At 42.4% G+C, this 22,676-nt stretch overlaps 1 protein-coding gene and 1 pseudogene across 1 annotated transcript; both read right to left on the bottom strand.

The window, feature by feature from the left end:
- On the bottom strand, nt 1–7,190 carry LOC100427158 (regulation of nuclear pre-mRNA domain-containing protein 1A pseudogene; annotated as a pseudogene).
- Nucleotides 7,191–10,716: 3,526 nt separating this feature from the next.
- CNEP1R1 (CTD nuclear envelope phosphatase 1 regulatory subunit 1) lies at nt 10,717–22,331 on the bottom strand. The gene is made up of 6 exons (XM_015126091.3): nt 22,216–22,331; nt 21,089–21,160; nt 18,119–18,192; nt 14,439–14,548; nt 13,953–14,007; nt 10,717–12,699 (listed from the first exon to the last, which is right to left on the bottom strand). The coding sequence occupies exons 1-6, from the start codon at nt 22,238–22,240 to the stop codon at nt 12,658–12,660; spliced, it is 378 nt and encodes a 125-aa protein (XP_014981577.1). The 5' UTR covers nt 22,241–22,331; the 3' UTR covers nt 10,717–12,657.
- Nucleotides 22,332–22,676: the final 345 nt, after the last annotated feature.

The raw sequence follows: 22,676 nt of genomic DNA, 5'->3' as shown, positions 1-22,676 counted from the left end.
TTAATCTTCACCGTAGATGTCCCTGCAAAGGGCAGGTGCATGCGGCTGCCAGTGACATTGGGTAATCGAGATTAGTCTGTCAGGCTCTGGATCAGGGACCTGAATTCTTTGCACACCAGGGAAACTCTGGCTCACTTGCACTTGTATTCTTCCAATTTATGCTTTCTCTGCAAGGGCTTCCATTGGACAATGAAGAAAATCTGCTAACATTCGAGTGAGTTGCTTCCTCTCATCTATTTCTGCTGCCATTCTGCCATTGTAATCTCCTGGCAACATACATGCATTCATCACTTTAGAAAGCCTTTCTCCAGGTTCTTTATTTGCTATTTTATCTAGTAGAGATACTTCTTGGTCTACAGCAGGCAAAAAAGCGATCCTCTAGTGAACTGCTGCATCACCCAAGGCTGCATTTTCTAGATTTTATAATGCTCTCATGAGATTTAGAGTCTGTGGTGGTGGCTCACTTGCAGATCCCAGAGAGGAAAAGTTTTCATTTTCATTCATCTTTATCTGTCTATAAATTTACTTTGTAGGCTTCTGATTGCCTCACAGAGCTTGTTTAATTTGCTCTAATACATTACTTCATTGTTTCTTGTTTGTTTGCTTGTTTGTGGTTTCTTTGAGACAGAGTCTTGCTCTGTTGCCCAGGCTGGAGTACAGTGGTATGATCATGACTCAAAGCCTCAACCTCCTGGGCCCAACTGATCCTCCCACCTCAGCCTCCTGAGTAGCTGGGACCACTGGAGCACACCACCATGCCCAACTGACTTTTTTTTTTCTTTTCTATTTTTTTAGAGATGGAGTCTATCTATGTTGTCCTAGCTGGTGTCAAATTTCTGAGTTTGAGTGATCCTCCCACTTTGACCTCCCAAAGTGCTGAGATTACAGGCGTGAGCCACTATGCCTGGCCTCTAAATACATCATTTGCACAAACAGACCTTTCTTCCCAAATAGACAACAGTCTTCTAATGTGCTTCTTTTTTTTTTTTTTTTGTGAGACAGAGTCTCACTGTGTTGCCCAGGCGGGAGTGCAGTGGCTCCATCTCGGCTCACTGCAAGCTCTGCCTCCCGGGTTCACACCATTCTCCTGCCTCAGCCTCCCGAGTAGCTGGGACTACAGGCGCCCACAACCGCGGCCGGCTGATTTTTTTGTATCTTTAGTAGAGACAGGATTTCACCGTGGTCTCGATCTCCTGACCTTGGATCTGCCTGCCTCGGCCTCCCAAAGTGCTGGGATTACAGGCGTGAGCCACCGTGCCCGGCCTCCAATGTGCTTCTTACAACTCTCATCAGTATCACTTGAAACATGCTTAAAAGCCTCCGCTATGACCGGTGCAAATCTTTTGTAAGCTCTGGCCCCTTCCTTTTGCTTTGTATTTTAGTAAAGACAAGGTTTCACCATGTTGCCCAGGTGGTCTCACTGGCAAGGTGAGAAAAGTAAGCCTCCCGTTTGGCTTTGCTCTCTGCAGCTCCAGCTACCACGCAGTGACCATGGGCCCAGGTGCTTGCTGTGGTGAATGAGCCATAGGGACCAGGTCTGCATGCTCTGCTGCGAGTTGCTCAACCCCAACAGCTCCTGCTCCTGCGCCCCTCAGAGAAGACTGACATCCCTCCCACCCCACATTCACACCGTCCCACACTGTGGGGTGACAGGAGGAGAGTTTTGTTGCCCTCTTGCAGCCTCGCCACCTCACCCCACCCTTTCCACACCCTCAGTACCACCCTGCTTGGTAAGATTTAATCCTAATACATATTACCCTAAATCCCATCTAACTCATCTGAACTTTGGAAAGTGACACACCTTACATGGTTGTGATCAAAACCGGCATTAACTTCTTTTGCTCCAGTGTGCTAAGATATCCTTTTGGTTTTTTTGTTTGTTTGTTTTTGAGACAAGGTCTCACTCTGCCGCCCAGGCTGGAGAGCAGTGGCGCCATCATACTCACGGCAGCCTCGAACTCCTGGGCCCAAGCGATCCTTCCGTCTCAGCCTCTTGAGTAGCTGGGACCACAGGCGCACACCACCATGCCTGGCTAATGTTTTTAAAAATTTTTTGTAGAGATGAGGTCTCTCTGTGCTGCCCAGGCTGGTCTCAAACTCCTGGTCTCAAGCGATCCTCCCGCCTTGGCCTCTCAAAGTGCTCGGATTACGGGCATGAGCCACTGCAACTGGCCAAGGACATTCTATTTACTTAAAAGTCAACAAAACAGCCGGGCGTGGTGTCTGGTCTGGAATTCCCGACTTTAGGTGATCTCCCGCCTTGGGCTCCCAAAGTGCTGGGATTACAGGCATGATCCACTGCACCTGGTCAGTTTGATGGTTTTTGATAAAGCTACATACATAGGCAGCTCATGACCCAGCAATTCGACTCCATGGTATTTCCAAGGAAAGTGATGTATCCATGCAGACTTGTACATCATTATTCATAGAACCTTTATGAATTATAGCCCCAAACTGAAAACAACCCAAATGCCCATCGACCCGTAAATGGATAAACAAAGAAAGGAGCAAATTGCCAACATGTGTGTTAACATAGATAAAATCTCAAAAGCACGTTGACCAAAAAAAAAAAAAAAAAAAGAAAATCAAAAGCATGTTGAACAAAAGAAGCCAGAGACAGGATTATTGTACTGCATGATTATACTATGATGTCATTTGCATGAAACTCTAGAAAAGACAAATCTACAGTGATAGAAGCAGGACAGTAGTTTCCTGAGGCCAGGAATTGGGGATGGGACCTGGCAAAGGAAATGTTTAAGAGGATAACAATATTCTGCGTCTTGCTCATGGTGATTGTTACACAGGGGCCACATTTACTAAAATTCACGCTGTACAGCTTAAATGGATGCATTTCATTATATGTAAAGTTGTTTTTTCTTTTTCTTTTTTTCTTTTTTTTGTTTTTGTACCCAGGCTGGAGTGCAGTGGTGCAATCTCCGCTCACTGCAACCTCCACCTCCCGGGTTCAAGTGATTCTCCTGACTCAGTCTCTTGAGTAGCTGGGATTACAGGCGCGTGCCACTATGCCTCGCTAATTTTTCTATTTTTAGTAAAGACGGGGTTTCACCATGTTGGTCAGGCTGGTCTCAAACTCCTGACCTCGTGATTGTGATCCACCTGCCTCGGCCTCCCAAAATGCTGGGATTACAGGCGTGAGCCACCGCGCCCGGCCTAAAGTTGACTTTTTTTTTTTTTTTTTTTTTTTTTTTTGAGACGGGGTCTTGCTCTGTCGCCCAGGCTGGAGTGCAGTGGCGCCATCTCGGCTCACTGCAAGCTCCGCCTCCTGGGTTCACGCCATTCTCCTGCCTCAGCCTCCCCAGTAGCTGGGACTACAGGCGCCTGCCACCATGCCCAGCTAATTTTTTTGTATTTTTTTTTTTTTTTTTTTTTGAGACAGAGTCTCGCTCTGTCGCCCGGGCTGGAGTGCAGTGGCCGGATCTCAGCTCACTGCAAGCTCCGCCTCCCGGGTTCCCGCCATTCTCCTGCCTCAGCCTCCCGAGTAGCTGGGACTACAGGCGCCCACCACCGCGCCCGGCTAATTTTTTGTATTTTTTAGTAGAGACGGGGTTTCACCGTGTTAACCAGGATGGTCTCGATCTCCTGACCTCGTGATCCGCCCGTCTCGGCCTCCCAAAGTGCTGGGATTACAGGCTTGAGCCACCGCGCCCGGCCTAATTTTTTTGTATTTTTAGTAGAGACGGGGTTTCACCATGTTAGCCAGGATGGTCTCGATCTCCTGACCTCGTGATCCGCCCATCTCGGCCTCCCAAAATGCTGGGATTACAGGCGTGAGCCACTGCGCCCGTCCAAACTGATTTTTTTAAAGCCCACAGAGCTGTCTCTGTTTTGATCAGTTCCCCAGATTCATTGTTTTCTCTTTTTTTGAGTTTCGCTCTTGTCACCCAGACTGGAGTGCAATGGTGTGATCTCGGCTCACTGCAACCTCTGCCTCCCGAGTTCAAGCAATTATCCTGCCTCAGCCTCCCGAGCAGCTGAGATTACAGGCATCTACCACCACGCCCAGCTGAGTTTTGTATTTTTAGTAAATCTGGGGTTTCACCATGTTGACGAAGCTGGTCTTGAACTCCTGACCTCAGGTGATTTGCCTGCCTTAGCCTCCCAAAGTACTGGGATTTGGGATAAGCCACAGTGCCCAGCCTCCAAATTCACTGTTAATTTTAATGGGTTGCACTCCCTATTTGGAGAGTGAGCTTCTTGCTGATGGTCAGTATTTATTTATTATTTATTTTATTTATTTTATTTTTTTTGAGAGCAGGTCTCAGTCTGTTGTCCACAGTTCACTGCAGTTTCCTGGACTCAATCTTCCGGCCTCAGTCTCTTGAGTAGCTGGGACTACAGACATGCGCCACAACACTCAGCTAATTTTTTTAATTTTTTGTAGAAATGGGGTCTCACCACATTGCCCAGGCTGGTCTGGAACTCCTGGGCTCAAGCGATTCTCCTGCCTTGGCCTCCCAAAATGCTGGGATTACAGGCGTGAGCCGCTGTGCCCAGCCAGTCACTATTTTTTTTTTTTTTTTTTTGAGACAGAGTCTCGCTCTGTAGCCCGGGCTGGAGTGCAGTGGCCGGATCTCAGCTCACTGCAAGCTCCGCCTCCCGGGTTCCCGCCATTCTCCTGCCTCAGCCTCCCGAGTAGCTGGGACTACAGGCGCCCGCCACCTCGCCCGGCTAGTTTTTTGTATTTTCTTAGTAGAGACGGGGTTTCACCGTGTTAGCCAGGATGGTCTCGATCTCCTGACCTCATGATCCGCCAACTCGGCCTCCCATAGTGCTGGGATTACAGGCGTGAGCCACCGCGCCCGGCCTGGGTGCTCTCTCTCTAAGGATGCGTTGTGGCTTGCGTGCTGGAGTCCCATTTCCCGTGTGGCTGTTAGCACGTGAAGAGATGGTAGTGATGTTCACCGTGATAATGCTGCTGGTTTATTGTGGAAGCTCTCAGCGGAAGTCACTGTACGTCATTTTGTTATCTCTCTCCTTTTAAAAAAAAATTTCTGTACCCATCCATCCATTAACCGTATGTCATTTATTTGAAAATGTATTCCATATGCATAAATTGAGGTCACATATGTAATCAGATAGAATTCAGAAACAGGGATTTCAGAAGCCTAGGTCCTAGGTTGTGAAACTGCTACTATTCAAGTATCCTTTTCTGGATCTCAATTCAAATAACCCAACTCTAAAGGATACGTTTATGAGACAGCTGGAGGAGTTTAAGCAGAATATTTGGTATAAAATTGCTACAAAGTCATTAGCGTTTCAGGTATGATACAGTATTGTGGTTATATGTAAAATTTTTCTTAAGTTTTGGAGATAGTTACTGGAATATTTCTATATCAAGTGATGTCTGTGATTTACTTCAAAATAATCCTTTGTGGGGGTGAGGGAGCAAGTTGAAATAGGGTAGGCTGAGCATCTCAAAACTGAAGATCAAAAATCTGAAAAGCTCCAAAATGCAAAACTTTTTTTTTTTTTTTGAGACAGAGCCTCACTCTGTCGCCCGGGCTGGAGTGCAGTGGCGCATCTCAGCTCACTGCAAGCTTCGCCTCCCAGGTTCAAGCGATTCTCCTTCCTCAGCCTCCCAAGTAGCTGGGATTACAGGCACCTTCCACCATGCCCCGCTAATTTTTGTATTTTTAGTAGAGATGGGGTTTCACCATGTTGACCAGGCTGGTCTTGAACTCCTGACCTCAGGCCATCCACTTGCCTCAGCCTCCCAAAGTGCTGGGATTACAGGCATGAGCCACCATGCCCAGCCCCAAATGTTTTGAGTGCTAACCCAACACTTAAAGGAAATGCTTGTTTTGCAGCATTCAGATGAGAGAGTTTTGGAGTTGGAATGCTCCACCTGTAAACATAAAGCAGATATTTCAAAATCTGAAATCTGAAACACTTCTTGTCCTAAGCATTTTGGATAAAGGATTCTTAACCTGTATAAGAAACAAGATTGGCTATGTGTTGATAATTGCTCAAGTTGGGTGATGGGGGTTCATTATATCACTCTGTCTATGTTTACATGTGTTTAAAACGTTTCAGAATAATTTGTTTTTAAATGGTTTTCAGGGTAGATCAGGAAAAAAAAAATCTGATAATTGTAGGAGACAGAATTTAAAACTCATCTTCTAGCAAGGATATATTTCTTTTTAAATTTACTTAATGAACTTACAGTAGACTTAGTGATTTTAGTTTCCCTACTGTTATTTAAATTACAAATCTGAGACTGAAGCGGGACAATGACTTGAGCTCCGGAGTTCGAGACCAGCCTAGGCAACACAGTGAGACTATGTTGCTACAAAAAATCAAAAAGTTAGCTAGGAATGGTAAGAGCCTGTAATCTCAGCACTTTGGGAGGCTGAGGTGTGAGGATTGCTTGAACCCAGGAGTTGGAGGCTGCAGTAAGCCATGATTGTGTCACTGCATGCCAGCCTGGGTGACAGAGCAAGACCCCAACTGCAAAAAGAAATAAAATTTATATTTTAGTGTATTTATGTATTTATGTACAAACTCAATTTCAATACCAAAGTCAAGATTCATCCATTTGTTCAACAACAATTGAGCATCTTCCATAGATGCCAGCACTCTTGGGTACTCAAGGTACACCTATAACAAGGACTCAGAATAGCGACTCAAAAATTAGTTTGTGGTAAAAAAAAAAAAAAGCTGGAAAGTTATCTTTTACATACATTATTTCATTTCATCCTTCTAGCTATTCTGCAAGATAGCTATCTAATAGGCCTAAATGAAATTAAGGTTCAGAGAGAATAAGTCACTTGCCACACTGGCTAATGGAGGAAATGGAACTGTAATCCACGTTGATCTGCCAAGTCTGGATCCTTCCACTGCACATGGCCCTGAGCTCTCTCACCTGCCAGATGGCTTGAGGCTTGATGGAAGCACTCTCATCCATTAGTTCAACTCTCCACAGCATGCTCCTGGAACACAACTGCTGTGTACTACTCTAGCAGTCAGGCAAGCAAGAGAAACTGACTTTGAGTAAACTGAAAACCAATTATTTAAAGGATATTGGGTATTTCAGGGTTTTGGAGTGGTCTAGAGAGACTGGCTCAAGGCTAAAGTTCCAGAAGAAAAAAATGCCCAAACCCATCTTACGGAACTGGTCGGATGAGGAAACTGATGCCACCTACACTGAGCGCCAATGAGTACTCTGCCATGGAAACACAGCTTTACCACCTCCACCCATGCCTGGGTCCCAAATGCAGGAGTCCAGAGTTTTCTGGGTTGTCCTGAGAGAGGATGAACTGACATAGCCAGCATTCCCCAAATCTAGCACGGGTGCTCAGAGGGAGCTGGGCAGGGCAACCACTCTGTGATTCTCTCTGTGGGATGTTCAATACATTTGCATGCCTCTTCTCCAATTAAAGAAGAGGAACTGTACAGACAGAAACCACAACAAACACCCTCCATCCCCCAAAGAATGTGAACAAGTCTTTGGTGAAATGGCAGAAAAGCAGGCAGTTTAACAGGTTTATCTACTGCAGGGCCACTCGGGACATTCATTCATTCATTCATTCATTCATTCATTCATTTGGGGCAGAGTGTCACGCTGTCGCTCAGGCGGGAATACAGTGGTGCAATCATAGCTCACTGCAGCCCCGGTCTCTGGAGTTCAAACGATCTGCCTGCCTTGGCTTCCCAAGCAGCGGGATTACAGGCGTGAGCCATCATGTCCAGCCAACATGGAGCTTTTAATATGCTTTACAGCATGAGCAATCTCCAGAAGGAAGATGTAGTAGTTCCCAAATATTGGTGATCATGGAACTTTTATTTCTGTAACAGGCTAAATCCATATGATGGAAAAAGTGGTGCTGGTGGTAGGCTTTATGCTTAATTGCTTCTCCTGCCCTCTGCTAAGTCCTATTCATTTGACATTAAAAAAGATTTTTTTTTTCCTTTTCTTTGAGACAGTTTTACTCTTGTTGCCCAGGCTAGAGTCCAATGGCGTGATCTCGGCTCACTGCAACCTCTTCCTCCCAAGTTCAAGAGATTCTCTTGCCTCAGCCTCCCGAGTAGCTGGGATTATAGGCATTAGCCACCATGCCAGGCTAATTTTTTTATTTTAGTAGAGACAGGGTTTCGCCATGTTGGTCAGGCTGGTCTCAAACTCCTGACCTCAGGTGATCCACCTGCCTCAGCCTCCCAAAGTGCCGGGATTACAGGCATGAGCCACCACGCCCAGCCTGTTTTTTTAATATTAAAAAAATTCCCCACTTGCCAAAGCTGACCTATCATTTGCCTTCTAAGAGGTTTTTGGGTAAGCCCAGGCACAGATTTTTTTTTTTTTTAAGGTTTTATTTCCGATTCCACTCCCTGAACTCTAGTTCTGGGGCCCACATATCTCATCTGAGCTATAGCAGCCAATCCCAGCTGGCCTCCCAGGTCCTACCCTATCAGTCATCACAAATGCAAATCCAGTTGTCACTTCCTTAACTGAAAACACTTTGATGGCTTCCCATTGCCCTCATGAAATACCATGTTCTGGTTCCTACTTCCTTCCCGTTTTCTCTCGTCACAGCCCCCTCCCCGGCAAAACTTCTCCCCCTACTGGCAACACACACCAGATGTTTGCTAATCACCTACTTTGGAAAGGCTGGTCTGGCTGGGTCCTCTTCCCCTGGACTCCTGTAGCATCCTGCGTTTTTACTTTTCATAGCACTTAAACCGCATGGTAACTGCTTGACCACTTGACCACTGGTCTGTACTCCCCACCAGATAACAAGTTCTGAGGTTCTGACAGGGCAGAAATTCATTTTCCTTTTTTTTTTTTTTTTTTTGAGACAGTCTTGTTCTGTCACCCTGGCTGGAGTCCTAGTCACACAAGTCATAGCTCACTGTAGCCTTGAACTCCTAGGCTCAGGCAATCCTCCCACCTTAGCCTACTGAGTAGCTGAGACTGTGGGTGTGTGCTATGCCCAGCTAATTTTCTCACACATTAATAACCCAGCAAAACACTTGCCATGTAAAAGGGAGTCTATAAAGTGATGACACACTTTAAAATAGGGTAACAAATATCCTTTTATTTTTCTCTGTCTCTCATACAGTCAGACTAGCATAGCAGGTTTCAGTGGTACACTAAAAACATCAGATTTTAACGTGTTCCATGATGAAGCAGACAAGACGCACTTCCTATCTTTGGTGGGAAAAAAAGAAATTATACTTACCCTTTGTAAAAGCATAAAGTTTAGAGTCTGAAGAGTAAGACTCAAATTTCTATGGTTTCAACAGGACAGGGAGTGAGAGACACCTCAGTTGCTGAGGGCAGGGCATTTGTCAGAAGGATTGTTAAATCTTTATAAAATGCCAGTCAAGATGGCTAGTTCTAAATGAAAAAAGAGCGTCTCAAAAAGCAGCACTAGCAGATAGTCATGAGCTTGAATGTTTTCAGAGAGGTTCCTCAGGAAGAGGAAAACACCGAACACCATTTTCTGAGTAAGGCCAAATATCCTCTCTTTGCCTTTAGTCGTTTTCAGGAGTTTGCTTGGTTCAAAAGATTAGGTGAAATTTCCTCATGGTTATCTCAACTAAGATGCTGACTTCGGGCAAAGTTTAACAGTCAGGGTTTTTTTTTCCCCTTAAAGATTTGGGTTAACACACTGAGGATTGACTCTGTAGCTAGGCACTATTTAAGTGCTTTACATGAATTAACACTTTAAGACTTGAAATAAGCCTGGAAGATTAGCATTATGCCTGTATCCTATATATTATCTCAATGTACCAAAGAAACTGGCATTATGCCCATTTAATAAACGAGGAAACTAAGGTTGCATAATTTAGCTAGAGTTACAAAACTACCAAGTAGCAGATCTGAGATTCAAATCCAGGCAGTTTGGCTTAACAGTCTACATTCTTAACAGTAATATTATAATGGCTCTTGAATAAATTCACTTCACACACATATGTAAAGATCCATTCAATCTGAGTCAGAGATTTGGATTTTGGTGCTGGCTCTGTCTTTAGTTAAGTTGTGGGGATTTCGTATAGAGACTTCGCAAATCTGAGACTGTCTACCCCACCTGTAAAATTAGATGATTGGATTCTATCAGTGACCTCCTAACAACGTGCGAGAAGGGATGAGAAGGTAGAGGTGGTGGTTAGACACTAACGTCACAAGGATCCTTGGACCATTCCAAATGAAGAAGACTCTTTAGGAAAATGAGTTGTTCTGCTAGAAGTTAAGGTATGAAAAGTCTCTGGACTATAACAGATTGTTTTCTTTTGAAGCCCGTGGAATCCAAGTAATGTGGCATCTGAAGTTCCCTCCAAGTGCATGCAAAGACACAGGTGGGTTTTCCTAGAGGAGGAGTCAAGTCTTTTATTAAACCCTCAAAGGAATTCATGACTCCAAAAAAGATGAAGGGCCTATAACATACTTCTTCGGCTTTATGCTCTTGGAGGAAACTGGCAATCCAAGTTTGTAAAGAGCAATATGACAAAACCTGTATTTCCTATTAACAGCCAAGTGTTATTACACTATGATAAATAAGACATATCAAAAGTAATCATAACCTAATAAACTGGGTAGCTACACGTGCTACTTAAAATTTGCTGTCTTGGACACAGAGCTAAAGTAAAATGTCTCATCTGGGACTAGCTTATATCTGATACAGACAATATGTTTTAACATTTTTTTCAGAGTTACAAACTTACAATAAACCAAATAAAAAGTCCAATCACGAGTTATATATAAAGTATTTATTTTTTATGCACATATTTACCTACAAAATTTACAGAAAATAAAACAAAGCAGAATATATAGAATACCCTCTTAAGACTTCTTAGGAGCAGAGGGTTTTATTGCTGCAGTTCAAAGAATAAAATTTTATACATGTGAAAGCTAAGATGAACACATTTAAGTTAAATGGCAGCCTTGTTAAAAAGTTTTTTATCCTGTTATTGAATTTTCAGCTTTATGTTAAATGAAATTTAAAAGATTGCTCATGAAATAATTTAAACCTTTTCAAAATCTAATAAACAGGTAAAAGGCACCTCCAGTACTTTAAAATATTTACAGCAATCCCAATAGTTTAATTTTAAGGGCTATTATAGTACATGTGGCTATTATGCATACACAGTATGTCATTAACACTCTCTAAACAGTGAGAATTGTAGACTCTAGTTTGTGGCACCGCTCCCAAGTTATTCTGGTGAAGGTGTAGGATGATCAATTATACCTGTGCAACACTAGTGTCACAGCTTGTCTACCACAGCGTAAAATCCAGTTATCTAAAACAGTGACTATCAAATTCCCAGACAATACATAATTTATCAGTAGACTCGTATATTCACAAGCCTTTAGGGTATTTTAAAAATTATTAAAGAGGCCAGGCACGGTGGCTCATGCCTGTAATCCCAGCATTTTGGGAGGCCGAGGCAGGAGGATCACGAGGTCAGGAGATCGAGACCATCCTGGCCAACATGGTGAAACCCTGTCTCTACTAAAAATACAAAAAAAAATTAGCCGGGCATGGTGGCATGTGCCTGTAGTCCCAGCTACTCGGGAGGCTGAAGCAGGAGAATCGCTTGAATCCAGGAGGCAGAGGTTGCAGAGAGCCAAGATAGTGCCACTGCACTCTAGCCTGGCGACAGAGCGAGACTCCATAAAAAAAAAAAAAAAAAAAATTATTAAAGCAATATAAAGGATATTTAGCATTTAAATGAAAACAGGCCGGGCGCGGTGGCTCAAGCCTGTAATCCCAGCACTTTGGGAGGCCGAGACGGGCGGATCACAAGGTCAGGAGATCGATACCATCCTGGCTAACACGGTGAAACCCCATCTCTACTAAAAAATACAAAAAACTAGCCAGGCGCGGTGGTGGGCGCCTGTAGTCCCAGCTACTCGGGAGGCTGAGGCAGGAGAATGGCGTGAACCCGGGAGGCGGAGCTTGCAGTGAGCTGAGATCCAGCCACTGCACTCCAGCCTGGGCGACAGAGCCAGACTCCGTCTCAAAAAAAAAAAAAACCAAAAAAAAAAAAAAAAAAAAAAAGAAAACAATAAACTAAAAATAAAACCACAATAGTTGGAGTTCAATATCTGGCTTAACAAAAAGTGTTTCTCAAAACATCTATAATTTCTTACAACATAATGGAGAGTTTTCCTCAGTCTAAGCTGAATCCAATGTTTTTCCTGCAGTATGATTAGAAGTGTAAGAATGAAAGGCACACATAATAGCCAATTTTAAAGAGCTGTGGGGATGGCAAGCAGATGTTCCTGAAATACCGGTGCAGGAGAACAAAGTCCACACAACGTTTTCCTCTTTGTTTAACATTGGCATTGATCTGCTATTTACAGTAGTTTGCAAAAAATACATTATAAAAACTGAATGAGGTTCTGTTTCTAAGTTTAACTTAGTAACATACATACATACTTCATCTGCAAAAATCTTTGCAGGATCTGAAGTACTAAAGTGACACTAATACTGAAACACAGGTAATCAAAAGTACCAAAGCACTGATAATGAGTCACCATCATCAAGATAATCCAGGTAAATATTGCACACTTCTTGTCAGTTGCTGCTATGACCTTTACATATCCAACCGCAAAAGGAATCCTTTATGGCTTTTTGCTGTATCACTTATTTGAAGAAAGGCTATTTTAAGTCCCATAACAATGAGTGAAGATTGTCATTGAACATGAGGCCTAGGTTTCAAAATTAGTTTTCCTGTCTGCAAAAATGAAAAGATAAAATTTTTTCAATACACAGTTCTAGTAAAAATAACATTGCTTATTTATAAACCTTAAATGGTATGTGCAAGGAATAAGAACGCTTCTCTATAGTCAAGACTAAACAATTAATAGTTATGCTTTCAATGCTTCCTTTGTGTGGAGTTTCCTTCTGAGCTCTTTATTTTAAAATACTACATACATCTTTTTTTCTCCTCTTTTCATTTTTTGTAGAGACGGAGTCTTGCTATGTTGCCCAGGTTCATCTCAAACTCCTGGACTCAAGCAATCCTCCCGCCTTGGCCTCCCAAAGTGCTGGGATTACAAGCATGAACCACCATGCCTGGCCTCTTTATTCTAATTTCTGTAATGAATACGTATTACTTGTTTAATGACTTTTTAAATTGAAGGCTAAGACACTTTTATAAATAAAATAAGCAAATCAAAATAGAAGCTACCTACCAAAATTGTGCAACACCCTTATTATACACTGGTACATGATAGTTTTTAATTTACTTAAAGACAGGGTCTCACTGTCGTCCAGGCTAGACTGCAGTGGTATGATCACAGCTCACTGCAGCCTCAAACTCCTGGGCTCAAGCAATTCTCCTGCCTCAGCCTCCCAAGCAGCTGGGAAATACAGGTGTGCGCCACCCGCCTGGCTAATTTTTACATTTTTTGTAGAGATGGGGTCTTGCTAATGTTGCCCAGGCTGGTCTCAAACTCCTGGACTCAAGAGATCCTTCTGCCTCAGCTTCCCAAAATGCTGGGATTAGAGGCATGAGCCACCATGCCCAGTCTCCCATCATCTACTTTTAAAAACACAATAGGTTCATATGTCCATAGTCCACAAATTAATCTATGACTCTATTTACAAATAACATATATAGCATATCACTTGATAAATAACAGTAGTTTACAAAACCAGTATCTGCTGAGCCATTTTTGGTCAATAACAAACAACCACTGTACTTCACTGACTCTAAGATGCATCAGTTGTAAGATGCATCATGATTTTATGCCATTAAGAAATATTGTCAACTCTCCCAATTTGTCAGATCTCACTGATTGTAAGATAGATCTCAATGTCAAAGATGTTCATTGTAAAAGATTCTTAAAATCAATGCTCTAAGTATATTCTCATTATTCATTCCACAGAGAAAATTTATTGCTAATAAAACATCTACCTTTCTAAAGCCAAAAATTTCAGTGTTTTCATGCAGGTTTATAATTTTCTAACCAAAAAAATACTTACATCATCACAAGACATATTGTATTCTGCTAATACCGTCCGACATCGAGCAGCTATACTGAATACATGTGGTCAAAGGAAAATTTCTCATTTCTCATTTCAAGAGTAAGCATTATGTTTTTGTTGTTGTTTTTTTTACAGAGTCTTCCTCTGTAGCCCAGGCTGGAATGCAATGGCATGATTTCAGCTCACTGCAACCTCTGCCTCCCGGGTTCAAGCGATTCTCCCACCTCAGCCTCCCAAGTAACTGGGACTACAGGCACAGACCACCATGCCTGGCTAATTATTTGTATTTTAGTAGAGATGTGGCTTCACCATGTTGCCCAGGCTGGTCTCGAACTCCTGAGCTCAGGAAATCCGCCCACCTAGGCCTCCCAAAGCGCTGGGATTACAGGCATGAGCCACCGCGCCCAGCAAGAGTAAGCTTTTAATCATTACCTACATCAAGAAAGCACTTCAGAGAATGAAACAATCCTTGGTAAAGGATACATTGATGGTGCAACTACTCTCTTGTGTATTCCAGCAAAGAACAAGCCTATTAGAGTGATACAGCTAATGGTGAAAAATGGGTGATTCCATAATGATGTGAAGAAGGACACCTGTAAGAGTTGAAAATATAAAAATGTTAAAAATCTTGGGATGGCTGATTCCTACCTCCCCATTTGTACGTAAATATATATAATTTTTTTTTATCATCTAAACTATGAGGATTTGAAGACTTCTAATAATCTTAGTTCTCTGTAATTGCTGTGTTGTAAAAATAAAAATGTATAGGCTTTCTATCTTCTATAAAGATAAATATAGCAGTATTCCCCCCATCCATTTCAAATACTTGAACTATTACAAATTCATTCCTATAATCAAAAAACAACCCTATCAAAAATATTTACTGAACTCTGCATTGAACGAGTGAAGATGAGGCCTCTGGTCTCAATGAAAACACAAATCAAACATGATTTAGTTACCTTCCCTGTTTTTTTTTTTTTTAGAGACAGAGTTTCACTCTTGTCACCCAGGCTGGAGTGCAATAACACATTCTCAGGTTACTGCAACCTCTACCTCAACCTCCACCTCCAGGATTCAAGCAATTCTCCTGCCTCAGCCTCCCAAGTAGCTGGGATTACAGGCACCCACCACCACGCCTGGCTAATTTTTGTATTTTTAGTAGAGATAGGGTTTCACCATATTGGCCAGGCTGGTCTTGAACTCTTGACCTCAGGTGATCCGCCCACTTCAGCCTCCCAAAGTGCTGGGATTACAGGCATGAACCACCACGCCTGGCCTACTTTCGCTGTTATAAAGCTTCCTTAGAAGAGTTGAGCAAACTGCCATTCATAACCTGGTCCCAGTCTAATTTTCATCTCCTGCCATATTTCCACACATACGCTGCCTTGTTCACTTCTCTCCCTTCACCTGGCTAACTCTTACATAACCTCGTAACACTCAATTCCAGCATCACCCCTTCCTCCCTGCAGAGGCAAAAAAACAAATTTGGTTTTGAAGCTACTGAGATCTAAATGACCACAGGACATTCAAGAAGGGAAAAACGATTAGTAGCTATCCATAAAGAACTAAAATGAAAGAGAGAAAGGGCTGATTTCAGATCTGGATATATCGAATGACAGCAGAAAACAGGACAATCCACAAGTCTAAGAATATGTAGAGGGCCAAGGGTCCAGGATCCATGACTGGAACAAGAGTAGGCACCGAAATGGAAATGTCGACTGGAGACACAGAGAAGACAAGCATTTAGAGCCTCTGTAGAAAGAAATCAAGTGAATTAGTAACTAGATGGGAGCAAGAGAATCAAGTTCCACACACCCCACTCGACTCTCACAGCAGGAGATGCGCAGGTACGCGTTTTAAGACAGAAGCGCCAGGTATCAGATGGCCCAGCATGGTACTGGTTACAGAAGTTTGTCAGATGAAGAAATGAGAGTCTGAAAATACCAGGAAAGAAGCTGCCAGAAAGATGATGACCCAAGGAAAAGTTAATATTCCAGAAGAATGTCTTCTTCAAACCTCCGAGGACAGTTTTTCACAAGCCAGCTCTGTTGTGTGTAGCCTGCACCAGGTTAGCATATACAATGCTTTATGTCTTCATTTTAATTAGGCCATCAGTTTCAGCCTTCCTCCCTCCGTGGCAACATTCCAGTGCATCGAAACAGTGGTTCTCTCCAGGCCAGGCAGTCAGGTACTTCCTGTCTGCCATATTCTTTCTCTCCCTAGGTTCTTCCAGCTAGCCACTGGCTCCTGAGTTTGCAACTCTTGCTACAAATACAATTGCTGGTTAAAACTCCTGTCAGGTTTGGGGTTATTAAATACTGAAATATAAAGAGCCAACCCTTAGGCGAATAGTTATATTCTCACCTAATTTAGAAAATTATATTAACTACATAGTTTTGGGCCTATTTCAAATTACATTTAATTTTGTGTTTTATTAAGATCTCAACTAGCTGAAATCAGCTTATATTTTTCCCAATTAGAAGTCAGACTCATTTCCCAAGATGGATCTTTTTCAATCTTCTTGCCAGCCTCCTTCCACTCTTCCCCTAAAGATGACTACCAAATGCAGCCTTAAGATCAGATTTTTATAAATGAACACACAAGAGAGTTTCCTGTCTGCCATAAAAATCCTCTATTAACATAAAATTCCATCACCAATTTCCCCTTGCCACCTATCCTTTTCTATATCTCCACCTCAGCAGATAAAGTTAGGGAGACTATGTGGGAAATAAACCTCTCTGGCTGTCTGAATTGCCATAGAGACTGATGACAAAAGCCTTCTCTTAGGTTTTTCTTCTGTAAAACAAATACAAACAGAGCTACTGAAAGTACTACTTGGTTAATTGCAGCTTAAAGTGGGGAGGGGATTTTTAAGATTTGTGAAAATTACATCATTACTCCCTAAATAAAACTGCACTGGGGGAAAGAAACTTCACTGAAAAATTGGAGACTAACTACTTCCCTAATAAAAAAAAGCCCTGAGTTTGAAATTAAGGCACAAGTTAGTAGAAAGAGGTGGAAATGTGAGAAACATGCTATCAGCTTTCATCAAAGGATGCTTCAAGGAATAACATTATGAAATCAGTTATTGCATTTGGTATAGGGATATTTTTGCACAGTGCCCAATGGGAGATTCCTCAGTGTTTCCTATATTAAACTTCAGGCAAGAAATTTTTTTTCAGAGAGAAATGTTGGGAAAGAAAAGCTTTGCTAGCCCAAGGAACTGATATATGTGTTATCTTACAGACAATGAAAATCACAGAATTAACTGTGACTTCACTGATTAGGTAACTCAGAGACTAATTTATAATCCAATTTTGGCAACTGTGTTGGGCTACATGGCCTATACATCAGTGAGCTGGTTTCCTTTCTGGTTTTGACCTCATGGTCCAACTTGTTTTTATCTAGTCCTGACTTTTTATTATACTTGTATTTTGCTATTTTATCATATGTTTCCCATAAAGTCATCTCCAGTGAGATAACTCATTGAAGAAAATGTTTTTTTATAATTTTTTTCTCTCCCTCTTTTTTTCTGAGACAGGGTATCGCTCTGGCACACAGGCTGGAGTGTAGTGGCACAATCATAGCTCACTGCAGTCTCGATCTCCTGAGCTCAAGTGATCCTCCTACTTCAGCCTCCAAAGTAGCTGGGTACAGCATGCGCCACTACACCTGGCTGATTTTTAAATTTTTTGTAGAGATGGGGTCTTGCTAGATTACATTGCCCAGGCTGGTCTTGAACTCCTGCCTTGGCATCCCAAAGTGTTGGGATTCCAGGTGTGAGCCACCATGCCTGGCCTATTTTAGAACTTTTAAAAGCTGGCACTGATTACACTCAATGAACAAAGCAGAATGAAGAGAATACTCACACTGAAGTAAAAATGAGAGATATATAAAAAATGTACAAATGATAAATTCAGAAGTGAATGACAAATAACAACTAAATGTCTAAGAAATAATAGCATCTCTTAGACCTTTTCCCTGTAAAGACACTTAATTCACAACAGCCAGCCAAAATCTTCCTTGAGCAAATTAATAAAAGGCATATTTTTAATACGACAATATCACTAGTAGTAGTGTTTGAATACTTTATCATTAACAAAGCACTACAATATCCATTATCTCATTTAATTATGCTAATGATTTTAAAACAAAACTTCTACCTTTTGTGTCTCAGGGTCTATTAACCAGTTCCAGGCACCAGTAGCTGTACAGACAGATACCACTATAAGAAGCACTGATGAAAGATAAACACGAAATTAGTAAGCAAATACATACTTAATATGTGATACTATCACCAGAAGTTCCTACTAAATGACAACCAAAGAATATAGCACTTTATTAAATGGAAAATGCACTAACTAGACTCAGGAATTAGGAGGCTTGCCATATGGCTTCCAGGAATTCTCTTAAACATTGTGAACCTTAGTAATTAAGGATACTGTTTCTCTTATGATTTGGTCAGAACTTATGAAGATCAATGAAATAAAAAGCAATTCGATGGTGACACTTCAGTAGAAGAGTCTATGCTATGTAATGTTCACTGTGCTTAGTGAAGATTTTACAGATCTTGTAAACTCAAATTAAAAAAACAACAAACTCATTTTCTACTGTAAAGAAACCATCAAAGACTCCTTTTTGAATGTACTGAGAAGACTGACTAAAGGATTTTGCTTTGCAGATGACTGCCATGGTTACATTAAAGTCAGTGCAGGAAGTATGGAGCACACCAGTTAGTATCGGATTTTCTTTAAGGGACTTAAAGGTAGGGTAGAAATTCTGCCAGTAAAACTAAGAAAAGGTCTTTCTCTCCACTGAGCTAGCATGATTTTAGAAATTCTAAATAAATTGTAAGTAAAACTTAAGAATGGTATTAGTAAAAAATAATAAAGGGGCATCAAGACCCAGTTAATATTCTGGAGATGATGACCGTTGCCTGTCTTTCAGTTAGGACGCATACATTTTTCAAATGTGGAAATCCAGTTTCCAAGAGCAACAGAAATATAGCAAATATAGAAAAACAGGATCAAAATATCAAAACTATGTTCTGAACTCAGAATAGACTTAACTCAATTTCTTACAATTCTGTATTTGCAGAAATACACACACTATATTACACATGTATGTTTTAAAAAAAATAAGCAAAAGCAAAATCAATACACTAGAAAGGACCTCATACACATGCTTTATTTGGCTGGTTCATTAACCAAGTAAGTGCTAAGACCATGAGTCAGAGAAAAAGTAAGTATATTTATATCACCTTTTATAAGATAGGGCAGTATCATATACATTTTAAAAGATATTCAATTAACAGTGAAACATAGGTTTTGGGGATAATTCCTAGGTAAACCAGAGAACCTAGGAAAATCATTACCTGTAAATTCTGACCAACCAGAATTCTCACAGCATACTAATAAAACTTTGCAAATAGATTTAATAACAATTACACAAAAAATCTTGCCAGATCCTTAGCTTCAATAGTACTTTTTTGGTCCAGCAAACCGATTTACGCTTTGAAATAAAGTAAATCCTCAATGTGTGCTACTACACTTCCTTCTTGATAGGAATTAAATTTAAATAATGACCATCCAAGAAATTAAAACTATTTGGCCCGGTGTGGTGGCTCACACCTGTAATCCTAGCACTTTGGGAAGCCTCACCTGTGGTGAGGAGTTTGAGACCAGCCTGGCCAAAATGGAGAAACCTCATCTCCACTAAAAATATACAAAAAAATTAGCTGCACGTGGTGGCGGGCACCTGTAATCTCAGCTACTCGGGAGGATGAGGCAGGAGAATCACTTGAACCCGGGAGGCAGAGGTTGCGGTGAGCCGAGATGGCGCCACTGCACTCTAGCCTGGGCAACAGAACGAGACTTCATTCCAAAAAACAAACCAAAACTATTCCAAACATATACTAACAAAGCATTTTGTTTGATGATCTCATGGCTCCTATATTTGTCCACACTTCCTATGTATTTCCATGGGCAAGTAATCACTGTTCAAATTATATTTTGTAGCACTCATGATACTTATGAATAGATACTAATAATGTGAATTTCTTTTCTAGGTCAGACTTCAAAGCAGCAGTTATGCTTTGTTAAAAATCAACTAAGGGTAATTTTGTAACTTTTCCAAGTATACATTAAATAACATGACTTTACTTTTTTTTTTTTTAAAAAACACGGGGTCTCCCTCTGTTCCCTAAGCTGGAGTGCAGTGAACATAGCTCACTTAGCGCACTACACAGCTTACTACAGCCTCAACCTCCTGGGGATCAAGTGATCCTCCCAAGTTGCTAGGACCTCGGGGTGTGCCACCATGCCTGGCTAAATTTTTTTTTTTTTTTTTTTTTGAGTAGAGATGGGGTCTCTCCATGTTACCCAGGCTGATCTCAAACTCCCATGCTCAAGCAATCCTCCCGCCTCGGCCTCCCAAAGCACTGGGATTTTTATGCGCGTGACTCACTGCGCCCTGCCAATATGATTCTTCTTACTAAAATTTTATTCCAATAGTTTGTAGGCAAATTATAAAACTGCCAAACGGGCTAGTGAAATTTTTATTAGGTATGTCTTTATCAAAGTTGTAATAGTTAATTTAAAAATTTAAATATTTTTATTATTTATTTATTGAGACTGGGTTTTGCTCTTGTCGCCCAGGCTGGAGTGCAATGGCGCAATCTCGGCCCACTGCAATCTCTGCCTCCCGGGTTCAACCGATTCTCCCACCTCAGCCTCCCGAGTAGCTGCGATCACAGGCGGCACCACCATGACCGGCTTATTTTGTATTTTCAGTAGAGACGAGGTTTCACCGTGTTGGCCAGGCTAGTCTTGAACTTCTGACCTCAGGTGATCCGCCTGCCTGGGCTTCCCAAAGTGCTGGGATTATAGGCGTGAGCTACAGCGCCTGGCCAAAAATATGTTTTTTAATGCAAAAACAAAAACAACCACACGACATAGACTGTTCTTTTGAGAAGGCCAGTTACAATTTCCTTTTCTTAAACATTTCTTCATAAGGCATTGTTCACAATGTTAAATAAATTTACGCAAACATTTTACATAAAAGCAAATCATTCCTACATAAGGATAAAATTATCAACTGTTAGTTTTCCCTTAAAATAACATTCAGGAACTTACTTCTCCAACGACCAGTAGCAGGTTGCAAACAATGAATATATTCAGTAAGTCTCCTCTCAAAAGCCTTGAGATCTAGGTAGAAAGATGTCAATTTTCCAATTAGCCACTCTTACTCTTCTGACGAAATGTCACAGAGTATTTACCTAACATTAAGACGACACGTGAGACACTCTTAACTGCTTCAGGTCTTACACACTAACTTCCATGTATCACTGCACTGTTTATTTCATTTACTATGACAGCTTTTTAAGCACTTGACAAAAACATTAGAGTTCTTTAATTCCAATTTCTCATATAAGAAAACTTACTGATTCACTTTTAGAAGCTTCATAAAAATGGTATGGGGAGAAACTAAGCAGCTGCCTCAGCCAGCGCCAAAAGCGAACAATTTCAGGGTTGCAAATAAAATTAAAATCCAGTTTTAGCTCTCCGGGAACCAAGAACTTCCTATTAGAACCACGTAGTGCCTAACATCAAAGTCTTCGAGGTCTACCTGACTACAATTACCCGCCTGCTGTTTCCAGCTCTTATATTTAATTAATGGCTACGCTGTCTGGCCTTACTAGACTTCTTGACACTGATAGCGGGTGGGTGTGGAAAGACATTCCCCTTGCCCCCTCCGAAGGGGGTACAGGTGATCTTCGTGGCGCCCAGGCAGCGCCTAGTTCTAGAAGACAGGGGCGTCTAAGCTGCTCCGAGTGGTGGGGTATCCTTTCCGCAGTGGTGTGCTTTAAACTTTAAAACACCGAGCGGCACTTCCTAACCTTGGCAGTTACCGGAAACCACCGTAGGAATCAGGGATACAACTCGCGGGGCTGTGAGAATGAAATGAAATGAATTAGCAGGCTACAATGCACGGAGTGCAAGTGTCTGCCAATGAATAGAAAATAAAAATAGTAGCTGGCGAGGAGCTCAAAACCCTCTAGGCTTGTGGGGACAGAGGGAGCTGAGGCGCCGCCCCCCGCGTCCGGCCAGGTACGGCTGCCTCCGCGCCCCCAAGCTCCGGGCCCCGAGCTCCATCCTCTGCGGCCTCCTCCCCGGGCGGGGGTCTTCACGACGCCGGCCCCTCCGGAGCGCCGCCAGCTTCTGAGAGGAGACGTGGGACGGGCCCGGGCGGCCCACCCTACCTTCCGCCTGCTCCAGCGAGTTCATGTCTGGCGGCAGCTCAGCTCACCGCCGCGGCCCCGTCCGCATCGCAGCTTCCGCGGCCCCCGCCCGGCCCGCAGCGCCAACTCCCACCTCTAACCGCTCCCCGCTGCCCCTCCCCGTCGCACCGCCCCTTGCCTATACCCGCTACGCTCATTGGGTTCCTCTAGTAGACCGCCAACTAAGACGGCTTTCTATTGGCTATCTCTTGCACCAGCCTCGGAGCTTAGCGTTGGACTGTCAGCCGGAGGGACCAAGAACTCCCTGCGGCCAGGCTGGCGTAACGCTGGCGCCGCCTCCTGCCCCGGGGAGGAACTGCAGCCCTCCGAAGCCAGATCGTTCATTCATTTATTCCCCGTTCGCCGCTTGGTTCCTTCATTCCTCAAATGTTGATTGAGCGCCCACTACCTTCCAGGCATTATTCTGGTCGCTAGCGAGGGAT

Source organism: Macaca mulatta, chromosome 20, assembly GCF_049350105.2.
Source record: "Macaca mulatta isolate MMU2019108-1 chromosome 20, T2T-MMU8v2.0, whole genome shotgun sequence".
Classification (NCBI taxonomy): domain Eukaryota; kingdom Metazoa; phylum Chordata; class Mammalia; order Primates; family Cercopithecidae; genus Macaca; species Macaca mulatta.
Note: the sequence above shows the minus strand (reverse complement) of the source record. Positions and strands in the feature narration are given on the sequence as shown.

Excerpts from the sequence above, each read along its gene's own strand:
- CNEP1R1 (XM_015126091.3), bottom strand. The coding sequence starts at position 22,240 with ATGAACTCGCTGGAGCAGGCGGAAG. Across the intron at positions 21,161-22,215 it reads CTCGCTGGAGCAGGCGGAAG|ATCTCAAGGCTTTTGAGAGG; the intron begins GTAGGGTGGGCC and ends CTTTCTACCTAG. Across the intron at positions 14,549-18,118 it reads TAGACCCTGAGACACAAAAG|GTGTCCTTCTTCACATCATT; the intron begins GTAGAAGTTTTG and ends CAACTCTTACAG.